General features: G+C 48.6%; 1 protein-coding gene across 8 annotated transcripts in view; it reads right to left on the reverse strand.

Annotated features, from left to right (window-relative positions):
• Positions 1–12,500, reverse strand: part of LOC119596390 (calcium/calmodulin-dependent protein kinase kinase 1-like) — a 196,437-nt gene that overhangs the window by 27,916 nt on the left and 156,021 nt on the right. For all 8 annotated transcript variants that reach the window (XM_037945608.1, XM_037945607.1, XM_037945605.1 and 5 more), the window contains one exon: positions 5,378–6,356. In XM_037945608.1, coding sequence (XP_037801536.1) covers positions 5,378–6,356 — 979 coding nt within the window. The remainder of the gene's footprint in view (positions 1–5,377; positions 6,357–12,500) is intronic.

Below are 12,500 nucleotides of genomic sequence, written 5' to 3' on the forward strand. Positions count from 1 at the left end.
AGAGGGGGGAGAGAGAGGAGAGAGAGAGGAGAGAGAGAAGAGAAGAAAAAAACAGAGGAGAGAGGGAGAGAGAGAGGGGGGGGGGGGGGGGGGGGGGGGAAAGAGAAGAAGGAGAGGGAAAAGGAAGAGAAAAAAAAAAAAAAAAAAACACAGAACAAACAAAATAAAGAAAATTAGAAAGAAAAGGGTAGAAAACACATAAGAAATATATGAACGAATATCAAGAAAACATAACAAAGAGGGGAGAAAGAGAGAATATACAATAAAAACGGAAAAGAGTAAATACCCCTATAACAGAAGACCGCGATCTGACTCTCCCCGAACAACGCAGAGATGTGAAGCGAAAATGATGGATAATGCACGGAAGAGAAGGAGGAGGAGGAGGAGGAGGAGGAGGAGGAGGAGGAGGGGGGGAGGGGGAAAAGGAGGGGAGGGGGAAAGGGAAGAGGAGGGAGGAGGAGGAGGAGGAGGAGGAGGAGGAGGAGGAAGAAGAGGGGATTTGCGGAAGTGCGGGTAATAACAATAATAAGAAAAGAAAGAGAGGGGAGAGGTAAAGAAGATAAATGAGACTTACGAGAAAAAGTTTAGCGAAGCGAGGGAGAGTGAGAGAGATGAAAAACGACGCAGTGACGTGTAAAGGGTTGAACGAAGATAGATAAAGCAGAGGAAGGAAGGAGGAGAAAGAAAAGGAGAACTGCGAAGGTGTTGGTAAAGAGGATAGATGAGACATGAGAAAAAAAAAGAAAGAAAGAAGACGAGGGATGGAGGAAATAAGAGGGGGAAAAAGGGGGGGGGGAGGGGGGGAGGGGGGGGAGGGGGAGGGAGAGGAAGAGGGAGGGGGAAGGGGAAAGAGAGAGGAGGGGGGAAAGAGGAGAGGGAAAGAGAGGGAGGGGGAAAAAGGGGGGAAAGGAGGGAGAGGAAAAGAGAGAGAAAAAAGAGAGAGAGAAAAGAGAGAGAAAAGAAAAGAGAGGAGAGAGAAGGGGAAGGAGGAGAGAGAGAGAGAAGAGGGGGAAAGGGAGGGGGGGAAGGAGGAGGGGGGGGGAAAAGGGGGGAAGGCGGGAAAAAACGAAAAAAAGGGGGGGAAGGAAAAAGAGAAAGGGGGAAAGAAAAAAAAAGGGGAAAGGGAAAAGGGGGGGGAAGGGGAGAGAAGGAAAAAAAAGGAGGGGAAAAACGAAAAACAAGGGGGAAAAGAGAAAAGAAAAAGAGAAAAGGGGAGAAGAAAGCCGGAGAGAAAGGAAAAAAGGGGAAGAAAAAGGAAAAAGAAAAAGAGGAATAAAAAAAGAAAGAAAAAAAGGGAAAGGGGAAAGAGAAAAAAGAAAGGAAAAAAGGGGGGAAAATGAGAGAGAGAGAGGGGAGAGAGGAAAGAAAAGAGAAAGGGGAGAAGAAAGAGAGAAGAAAAGAGAAGAGAAAGAGAAAGAAAAAAGGAAAGAGGGGGAGAGAAAAAGAGAAGGAAAAAAAGGGGAGGAGAGAGGGGAGAGAGGGGAGGGGGAGGGGGAGGGAGAGGGAGGGAGGGAAAAGGGAAAAAGGGGGGGATGGGAGGGAGGGAGGAGGGAGAGAGGGAGGAGGAGAGGAGAGGAGAGAGGAGGAAGGGAAAAGAGAGAGGGGGAGAGAAAAGGGGGATAGGGGGGGGGGAGGGGGAGGAGAGAGAGAGAGAAAAGGGAGAAAGAGGGGGGAGAGAAAGGGGGGAGAAAGGGGGAGGGGGAGAAAAAGAGAGAGAAAGAGAAAGAGAAAAGAAGAAAAGGGGATAAGAGAAAGAGGGGGAGAGGAGAGAGAGATGAGAAGAAGGAGGGGAGGAAGAGGAGAGAGAAGAAAGAGAGAGGGGAAAAGAGAGGAAAAAAAGGGGGGGGAGGGGGTGAGAGAAAGAGAGAAAGAGAAAGGGGAGAGAGAGAAAGAGAGAGAGAGAGGAGAAAAAAGAGAGGGGGAGAGAAGAGAGAGAGAGAGAGAGAGAGAGAGGGAGAGAGCGAGAGGAGAGAGAGAAAAAGGAGGGGAGAGAGGAGAGAGAAAAAAGAGAGGGGGAGAGAGAGAGGGAGAGGGGAGAGAAAGGGGAGAGAGGAGAAAGAAAAAAAGGGAAAAAGAGAGAGAGGGAAAAGGACAAGAGGGAGAGGGAGGAGAAAAAAGGGAAAAGGGGGAGGGGAGAAAGAGGAGAAAGGAGGAGGAGGGAAGAGGGGGGAAGAGAGAAAAAAGGAGAGAGAGGAGAGGGAGAGAGAGAGAGAGGGGGGGAGAGGGGAAGAGAGAGAGAGAGGGGAAAAAAGGAGACGAGGGGAGAGAGAAAAGGGGAAGAAGAGAGAGATGAGGAGGAGAGAAAAGGAGAGAGAGAGAAGAAGAGGAGAAAAGGAGAGGAAAAGACAAAGAAGGGGAATGGAGAGAGAGGAAAAAGGGGGGGAGGGGAGAGAAAGAGAAAGGGGGGAAAGAGGAAAAAAAGGGATAGAAAAAAGGAGAAAGAGGGGGGAAAGGGAGAGAGAGAGAGAGAGAGAGGAGATGGAGAGAAAAAGAGAAAGAGAGAGAGGGAGGAGAGGAGGAGAGAGAGAGAAAGGAGAGAGAAAGAGAGGGGAAAAGGGAGAGGGGGAAAAGGGGATGAGAAAAGGGGGAGGGGGGGGAGAGAGGAGGGGGGAGAGAGAGAGGGGAGAGAGAGAGAGAGAGGAGAGAGAGAGAGAAAAAAGAGAGAGAAGGAGGAGAGAGAGAGAAAGAAAGGGGAAAAGAAGAGAGGGGGAAGAGGAGAGAGAGAGAGGGAAGAGAGAGGGAGGGGGGGAGAGGGAGGGGGAGAGAAAGGGGGGAGAGGGGAGGGGGAAAGAGGGGGTAGGGGAGAGAGGGGAGGAGAGAGGGGGGGAGAGAGGGGGAGGGGAAGAGAGAGAGAGAGAGAGACAAAGGAAGAGCAGAGGACGAGAAGAGAGAAGGAAGAGAGGGGGGGGAGAGAGAGGGGGAGAGGGAGGGAGAGGAGAGAGAGAGAGAGAAAAGGGGGGAGGGGGGAGAGGGGGGGGAGAGAGAGAAGAGAAAGGGGGAAAAAAAAAGAGAGAGAGAGAGAGGGAGGGGGAAAAGAAAAGGGGGGAGAGAGAGGGAAAAGGGGAGGGGGAGAGGGGAAGGAGAGAGGGGAAGGGAGAAAAGGGAGAGAGGGGAGAGAGAGAGAGGGGGGAGAGAGAGGAGGGAGCGATAGAGGAGAGGGGAGAGAGAGAGAGGAGGGAGAGAGGGGAGAGGAGAGAGAGAGGAAAAAAGAGAGAGGAAGGGAGGGAGAGAGAGAGGAGGGAGAGAGGGAGGAGAGGGAGGGGAGAGAGGGGGGAAGACAAAGGGGGGAGAGGAGAGGGGGGAGGGGGGATGAGAGGGGGGGGAGGAGGGGGAAGGGGGGAGAGAGGGAAGAGAGAGGGGGGGGGAGAGGGGAGGGGGGGGGGAAAGGGGAGGAAGAGAGAGGGGAGAGGGGATAGAGAGAGAAAAGAGAGAGAGAGAGAGGAAGAGAGAGGAGAGAGGAGAGGGATGAGGGGGAGAGAGGGGAAAAGGAGAGGGGAAAAGGGAAGAGAGGAGGGAGCCCAGAGGGGGGAGGGAGAGAGGGAGGGGGAGAGGGGAGGAGGGGGGGAAAAGGGGAGGGGGGGAGAGGGGAGAGGGACGGGGAGGGGGGAGGGGGAGAGAGAGATGGGGGGAAAAAAGAGGAAAAGGGGGGAGGGGAGGAGAGGGGGGGGGAGGAGGGGGGAAGGAGAGAAGAAAAGAGGAGAGAGAGGGGGAAAAAGGGGAGGGGGGGAAAAGGAAGAGGAGAGAGGGAGAGGGGAGAGGGGAAAAGAGAGGGAGGGGGTGGGGGAAAAGAAAGGAGAAAAGGGAGAGAGGGGGAGAGGGAGAGAGAGGGAAAGAGAGAGGGAGGGAAAAGAGAGAGGGGAAAAGGGGAGGGGTGGAGAGAGAGGGAGAGAGAAAAGGGAGAGAGAGGGGGGAGGGGGAAGGGAGAGAGAGGGGGGGGGGGGAAGAGAGAGAGTGAGAAAGCGTCGATCTCAAAAACCCACAGATAGGAACTTTCTTGAATCCACCTCCTCTTATCAGATTTTTATTATCCGACTTTTTTTACCCTTTTCTTATTTTCTCCTCTCTCTTCTTTTATCATATTCTATCTCCTCTCTCCCTCTCCCTCTCTCCCCCCTCCCTCTCCCCCTCTCCCTCTCCTTTCTCCTTCCCTTTTTCCCCTCTCCCTAATTTCCCCTCCCCCCTTTTTCCCTTCCCTCCCTCTCTCCTCTTCCCCCTCCCCTCTCCCTCTCTCTTGGGCCCAATTCATGGTTTCTTTGTCCGGACTCGACGCCATGACACGGTTATCTCGCGCTAAACAATTTTCGTTCGTGGAATTTCATTTTTATTTATTTTTACCTTTTTTTTTCTTTCTTATCGCCAACCCTTGAGCGAAAGACTAATGAAATGGGAAACACTTTATTTATTGGTTCAATTTATTATTTTATCTATATAATTATTCATTCATTTCCTTGACTTTGGTGTGAGTGAGTCATTAGGTTAAGGAGGGGGAGGGAGGGAGGGAGGGGGGGAGGGAGGGAAAGAGCAATTGAGGGATGGATGGAGGGTGGGAGAGAATGAGGGAGGGAGAGAGGGAAAGATGAAAGGTGAGAGAATGAATGAATGAATGAATGAAGGAAGGAAGGAAGGAGGGAGAGAAGGGGGAGGAGATGGAATATGATAAAATGAGATGGGAGAGAGAGAGAGAGAGAGAGAGAGAGAGAGAGAGAGGGGAGAGGGGAGAGAGGAGAGAGAGAGAGGAGAAGAAGGAGAGAGGGGAGAGAGAGAGAGAGAGAGACGGGGGGGGGGAGACGGGGGGGGGAGACGGAGCCGGGAAAAAGGGGAATATAGGGAAGGGTGGAGAGTAAAAGAGGAGGAAGGGAAGGAGAAAAAGTCAAACTGAGGGAAGAAACAGGGAGGGAGAGAGGGAGATTGGAAGAGACAAACTGAGAGAACTAAAAGAGGGAGTAAAAAAAGGAGGAAGGGCGGAAGAGACAAAATGAGAGACAAACAAGGAAAGGAGGAAGTGAGGGAGAAATTAAGGCAAACTGAGAAAAGAAAGAGGGAAGGGGGGATGGAGGGATGGAGGGAAGAAGGAAAGGAGGGAAGGAGAGAGGAAGGGAGGGATAGAGAGAAGGAATAACAGAGATAGAGAGGGATGAGGGTGGGATGGACAAACTGTGAGGGGGAAAAAAAGACAAACAGACACGCACACGGGAACAGAAAACGCAGGTGGGTGAGAGAGAGCAAGAGATCGCGAGGGATAAGGGAACACAGAAGAGGAAAAAGACTGAAAGAAAAAGGAGGCGGAGAGAAAACAAAATAAAGAAAAGAGGAGGAAGAGGAGACGACAAAAATAGCGAAAGCAACAGGATCCAAGCGGCAGGGTGCGAGTCCTCACCTGCCCGATGGGTTCCTTGAGTTTGTACTGGTTGAGCTGGATGTATTCCCCGTTCTTCTCGATGCTGACGCGGCGCGACTCCTTGAGGGGGCGGCGCCGCAGCCGGGGGGAGGAGCAGGGGGAGCCGTAGGGCGAGAAGGGCACGTTGGGGTAGATGGGGCGCTCGCCCATGTTGACGCTCTTCGACTGAATGAGCCGCGCGATGTGCGTGCCCCTACCGGAGGCGGTCCCCCCCTGGCCTCCGTGCCCCCCGCCCGACACGGGCCCGTTTTCGTCAACGGAAGTCGAGCGGATGTTGGCCAGGGAGCCCCGCTCCACCAGCGAGTTGACCCGCGACAGCTGGCGGAGTTCCTCGCACACGCTGCGCCCCGGCCGGTGCTCCGTGAAGGACCCGCCCGGAGTCGGGATCTTGAAGGTGGTCGGGAAGGGGTCCTCGGTCTTGATGAGGTCCGGCTCGTCCTTGCTCGGCTTGGGCGCCCCCTCGGCTTGGCTGGGGCCGGAGGAGGCGGCGGGGCTCGCGGGGACGCCCTTCTGGGCGGCGATGGACAGCGAGGCGGCGGCGCGGGTCAGGTCCTCCACCTTGCTGCCCGCCTCGCATCTCCCGCCGCCGCGCTCGCACCCCTTCTCGCCGTCGCCGCAGGGATGGCCGTTGATGGAAGGCGCGGCGCATCCGGGGGTATCGCGGCTCTTACAGGAGGAAGCGTTGCCGCAGCCCGCGGGTTTTTCCGGCGCCGCCCGCACCGCCACCACGGCCTGACACCGTCCCGTCACCCGCGTGTCTAGGGGCGCTGCGTGCGTCGTGGTGGTGGTGGTGGACACGTCGTCGGGCGTGCGGGAGTCCTTCCTGAAGTATCCGGTGTCGTGCGTCGCTACCTCGTCCCTGAAGGAAGCCGCAGGATGCTGGGGGTGGCGCTTGAGGGCGGCCACTCCCAGGGCACAGCGCCCCCCGCCATCACCATCCTCCTCGATGGCGGAGTGTCTGAAACGGAAAAGGAATACTAAGAAAACAGTAACGCTGTCGGGCTCCCCTGCGCCCTGCCGCCGAATCACCTGCTCAGAAAATAATATCACTTTGGGTTCATGACCAAAAACTCCCCAGAAAAAAAAAAGGTTTTAACAGTATACAAGCCATACAGTTACAAACATATTCAACCAATAAACAAGAAACAAGGCTTCCGTAAAAAGAAAAAAAAAGTGTCGCAAACTGAACAGCACTTTTTTTTTTTTATCGTTTAAAGCGCCTCTCTCTGTCACGTTTTATAAAAGTTTGTTTAAAAATCACGTTAAATTACCCATTTACAAGTCATGAGGCGCGCAATCTCTATTCTCGCTCGCTGAAGTGTGACGTCAGCGGCGAAAACTCGAGAAGCGACAAGAAGGATACCTGTGTATTTCAAGTTTCGTCTTGAAAAACTGCCTCGCAAAAATGTATCTTAATTTCACGGCAAAATATTAGGTAGTATAAATGATATTAATAATGTGGAAAATAGTAGTTACATTCAGTATTAATCCCTTGGGGAAATAAATTATATATGGAAGGCTGATAATGTAGAAACACTTTTTATATTCAGTATTCATCCTTTGGGAAATTAAATTATATATTTAACACAAACTGAAAGACTGAAGTGCTGTGCTAATGGGATTAATCGCGATGTCTTCTGTCTTTCATCTATCTGTCGACCCATCTCTGCCTCTCCTTCCCTCCTCCTCTTCCTGTCAGTCTGTCTATATGTCTGTCTGTCTGTCTGTCTGTCTGTCTGTCTGTCTGTCTGTCTGTCTGTCTGTCTGTCTGTCTGTCTGTCTGTCTGTCTGCCTGTCTGTCTGTCTGCCTGTGTCTGTTTGCTTGCTTGCTTGCCTGCTTGTCAGCCTCATCTGCTATCTACCTTTCTCACGTTCTGTCGAATCTTCATTACACAAAATACTACAAACACAAATATCATTTGCATTACAATTGTAAACAAAACACCATTAAAAATGCAATACCCGAGGCCCCCTTCCTCTCTTCCAAAATTTACACACATCCTTTTTTTTAAATAAAGCAAAAAAAAAAAAAAAAAAAAAAAAAAAGGAAACCGAAATATAAATAAACACAGAGACAAACAAGCGAGCAACAAATGAAAAAAAATCGACTGTAAACATAATTCAACAACAGGGGCAGGCAGCGGCGGCGGTGTCACGTGACGGATGCGTCAACGGATATTGGGTCACGTGACGCATGACGCCCTACCCCCCCCCTTCTCATCACTCCTCCCCCTAGTCTTCCCCTCTGCCATTTCCCCCTTCCCTTCGCCCATACTCACTCTCTCTCTCTCTCTCTCTCTCTCTCTCTCTCTCTCTCTCTCTCTCTCTCTCTCTCTCTCTCTCTCTCTCTGCATTTCCCTTCCCCCCTACCCTCTCTCTCTCCCTTCCTTCGCCCCTACCCTCTGTCTCCCCCCTTTCCTCCCCCTCTACCCTCTCCCCCCTTTCCCTTCCCCCTGCCTTCTCCCACTTCTTCACTAAAACTAGCACTCCCCTGCACCTCTGTTATTTCTCCCCTTTCTTCAGTTCGTCCCCCTCCCCATCGCCACTGCCGTCTCATCCCTTTCCCCTCCCCCTTTCCTTCATCCTCTCCCCTCTTCCCTCCTTGTCTTCTCTGCCTCCACTTTCCACCTTCATCTCCATCTCCCTCTCCCCCTCCCCCTCCCCTTGCCCCTCTGCCCAACCGCGTCACATGTTGCACACTATCCAAGAGTCACACATGGTGAGAGGGAGGTGGGGAGGGGGCGGGGGGAGGGGGGAAGCGAGAGTGGAAGGGGAAGGGGGCAGGAGGGAGTGGGGGAGGGGGAAGGAGGGGGTTAGTGGTAGGGGGAGGGAGAGTTAGCTACAAAGCTGAGAGTCTCAAACTTGTTGCTTACGAGTTTACGCGTTTGTGCTTGAGTGTTTGCTTGCTTGCGTGTGCTTGTGTGTCTGTTTGCTTTTGTGTGTGTGTGTGTGTGTGTGTGTGTGTGTGTGTGTGTGTGTGTGTGTGTGTGTGTGCATATGCGTGTGCATGTGCGTGTGCGTGTGCGTGTACATGCGTGTTCGTGTACGTGTGCGTGCGTGTACATGTGGTGCATGTATGCATGTGTTTATATGTATGCGTTTATGTGTGTGCTTATATATATTCGCGCGTGTATGCGTATCGTGCGTTGTGTCCGCGCGCATGTACGAGTGCGTGTGAGTGAAGAAGGAAAAGGAGGAAAAGGAAAAGGAGGAAAAGGTAGCACCATGATCATGTAAATGTTACGGATATCGGCACGTGTGAGTGAGCGCCGTCCTTTGTTTTCAAGCGTGGCAACAAAAGCGTAAATGCGTGACGTCAAAATCCATTGTTCTGACGCTGCGTAACCAATAACAACGGGGCAAAGATGATGATATAATCAGCAAATCAAGACGCACACGTATACACCTACATGCACGCGCACGCACATGGGCAGGCACATACACAAAAAGAAAAAAAAATAGTCACGAAAGTTGGAGGAGGAGGAGGAGGAGGAAGGAGGAAGGAGGAAGGGGAGGAGGAAGGAGGAAGGAGGAAGGGGAGGAAGAGGAGAAAAAGAGTATATAGAGAAAAAAGAAATAAGTAGAAAGAAAGAACCAGACAGAAAGAACCAAAAATATATACACAGACGATGAAAGAAAAAAAAACGAAAAAAAAAATGCAAATACCAATAAATAATGACGAATAAGACAAAGAAAAAAAGTAAAAAAAAGAAAAAAAGAAAAAAAGAAATACAAACAGAAAAAGAAAAAGCACGAAAGAAAGAAATATTGCAACTTGCAACGAGAACCACAGGAGAGAGAGAGGGAGCGAGCTTTGCGAATGATTCAGGAGACACGACCGATGGAGAGCGAGTGCGGAGAAGGCGCGCGGTCAGCTGATGTCGCCATGCATGCTGCCGCCTCCCCTTCCCCACGCGCGCTTTCCGCTTCTCTTTTATTCATATTTTTTTAAAGGTTATATCTCTGTTTTTTTTTTTTGTTTTTTTTGGTGTTGGTGATGATGGTATTAATTGATTATGCTGGATATTGATGATGATTGTTGGTGATGGTGATGATAACGAGATAAATGAGAATAAGACACTGAGAATGAGATAACTCTAATGATAATGATAATAAGAGTAATATTATCATTAGTTGGACATTCTTGTTATCAGTACTGTCGAGAGGAATATCATTATTATTGTTCATACTATTGTAGTACGTCTTAGCCGGGGTTCGTGTGATTTATGGTGTGTGTTGTATTTTTGGGTGAGTTTATATTTCAATTTGTCTTTCTGTTCCATCTCTCTCTCTCTCTCTCTCTCTCTCTCTCTCTCTCTCTCTCTCTCTCTCTCTCTCTCTCTCTCTCTCTCTCTCTCTCGCTATCTTCCATTCCAATTCCCATTCCCACCCCACCCCTACTCCCTCTCCTTTTATCCCATCCCCTTCCTTCTCCTCCCTAATCCTCTTCTCCCCCTTCCTCCTCATTCTCCCCCTTTCCCCCACCTCCACCCGCACTCATTTCTCTCCCATTTTCTCCTATGTACATTCGTTTTTTTTCTTCCTCTCTTTCTCTCTCTCTTCTTTTGTTTCACTTCGCAAGTTCCGACGCTTTCACAACGTCCGCCGCCCCGCCAGCCCGGTTTCCTCTTGGGCAACGCCGTTATTCTTGGCTCCTGTGTTTACCCAGCCGGGCCTTGTTCATTTTTACGTATGCGTCTTTTTTCTTATTGTTTGGCTCTTTTTTCTCTCTCTTTCTCTCTTTCTTCTTCTTTTTTTTAATCAGCATTGTGGTTCTTTTGTTTACGGGACCATATCACATTTGGCCCGCAAGGACAGCGAACCCTTCTCGGAAAAAAAATGGGAATTCGCCTCCATTTCGGCCGCACCAATTTGGGGCGTCGTTTCTTTATCTTTTTCTTTTTGGTGTTGCTTTATTCTGGTTCATTCTGAGAGAGAGAGAGAGAGAGAGAGGAGAGAGAGAGAGAGAGAGAGAGAGAGAGAGAGAGAGAGAGAGAGAGAGAGAGAGAGAGAGAGAGCGAGAGAGAGAGAGAAAGTGTGTGTATGCGTGTGCGTGTGCGTGCGTGTGCGTGCGTGTGTGTGTGTGTGTGTGTGTGTGTGTGTGTGTGTGTGTGTGTGTGTGTGTGTGTGTGTGTGTGTGTGTGTGTGTGTGTGTGTGTGTGGTGAGAAAGAGAGAGAAGGAGAGAGAGAGAGAGAGAGAGAGAGAGTAGAGAGAGAGAGAGAGAGGAGAGTGAGGAGAGAGAGAGAGAGAGAGAGAGAGAGAGAGAGAGGAGATCGAGAGAGAGAGTTGAGAGAGAGAGAGAGAGAGAGAGTGAGAGAGAGAGAAATAAAGTATAAAAGAGAGAGCGAGAAACGACACGGGTATTCCCGTCTCTTTCCTGCAGCTAACTAGGAGTCGCAGAAAACTAGGAGATAATTGCTATGGATTCTGCACGGCAACACAGCCATCCAATCAGACCCTCCTAATGGCCGCCAATCAGATCACGGCACCGATAATCTAGGCCGTAATAAAGCAAAGCGCCTCAGAATACGGGCGGACACGTGGGATTGCTTCGGCGAGTTGCTTCGTCAGGAGGGATCTTACGAATGGGTTTGCTTCGTGCGGGTGGAAAGTGGAAGCGCTAATGCTTTCGTTGTTTCATTGATATAAATATTACAAACGGGTTGTTTCGCCGTTTCGTATATATAAATATTACAAATTGGTTGTGTCGCTGTTTCGTTGAGATAGATATTACAAATTGGTCGTTTCGTTGAGACAATTATTACAAATTGGTCGTTTCGCTGAGATAAATATTACAAATTGGTTGTTTCGCCGTTTCGTACAGATAAATATTACGAACTGGTAATTTTGTAAGTGTGAATATCATACAACCAAATAATAAAGTAAACTGATCCCATAATATATATATATATATATATATATATATATATATATATATATATATATATATATTATATGCATTGAGTTTTACGAACAGATAATAAAATCACGAACAGGTTGTTTCATTCACATAAACACTACATTACTATTACATTATTACGTTATACTAATACATATAATGAACCGGTTACTTCGTAGATAAAAAATAATACGAAGGGGCTGCTTCATTCACACAAAACATATTACAAGTTGGTACAGATAAATGATATTAGGATCTATTTCTTCACACTGACTGACTTCCCCAATTTCCTCGTAAATGTAATGAACTTCTTTGTTTTAATATCTTGTACGAGACAAACCTGACATCATCATCATCGTCATCCTGCCACTCAAAAAGAAGTAATTTCCGGTTTAATAATGACATTACATAAAATACAAAGATACAGGCAACGTTACATAATCACATGTCCTAATGAAGTGCCGGTTATACCTCTTTCTTTAATTTCGTCACTACGGCGTTTTTTAATTACTTAATTTCCTTTTTTTTTCTCGTGCGGCTTTTGTTTGGCTTTGTTTTTCGTTTGTCCTTGAGTTGATTGCACCGAACTTTTTTATTTTCCTCCTAAGTAAACGGGTATTTCCTTTAAATCTCGAAATCATTACAGATGAATGGGGAACGTCAAGCAAAGAATAATAACAATAATGACAATAACACGAACACTAATAATAGTAAATGATGAGAAAAAAACAATGAAATATAATTACAAATATTGATAATTTAATAACAATGATGATAATAACAACAACAATAATAACAACTACAAGCTTAATATAACAATAATAATGATAGAAACAACAATAACGAAGACAATAATAATAATAATAATAATAATAATAATAATAATAATAATAATAATAATAACAGTAATAATACAGATAATAATAACAATCACAATCACATAAAAACAACACCAACAATAACAACAAAAATCACCACCACTAAGGCAATCAACGCGACATTTTCTGCGGATCTGGAAATTATGACATCAAAGGCGTTCACAAATTACCTTGCAAACCCGAGACCGACGACATCACGACTTGCATTATTCAACGCATTCAAAACTACCCCGAGTTTATGCCGCTCTGTTTGGGGGAGGCGGTTTTTAAGACACTTTCGGAGGGAGGGAGGGAGGGAGGGAGAGGGAAAGAGGGGGGGAGAGT

The sequence above is a fragment of the Penaeus monodon genome, chromosome 37 (genome assembly GCF_015228065.2).
Source record: "Penaeus monodon isolate SGIC_2016 chromosome 37, NSTDA_Pmon_1, whole genome shotgun sequence".
Classification (NCBI taxonomy): domain Eukaryota; kingdom Metazoa; phylum Arthropoda; class Malacostraca; order Decapoda; family Penaeidae; genus Penaeus; species Penaeus monodon.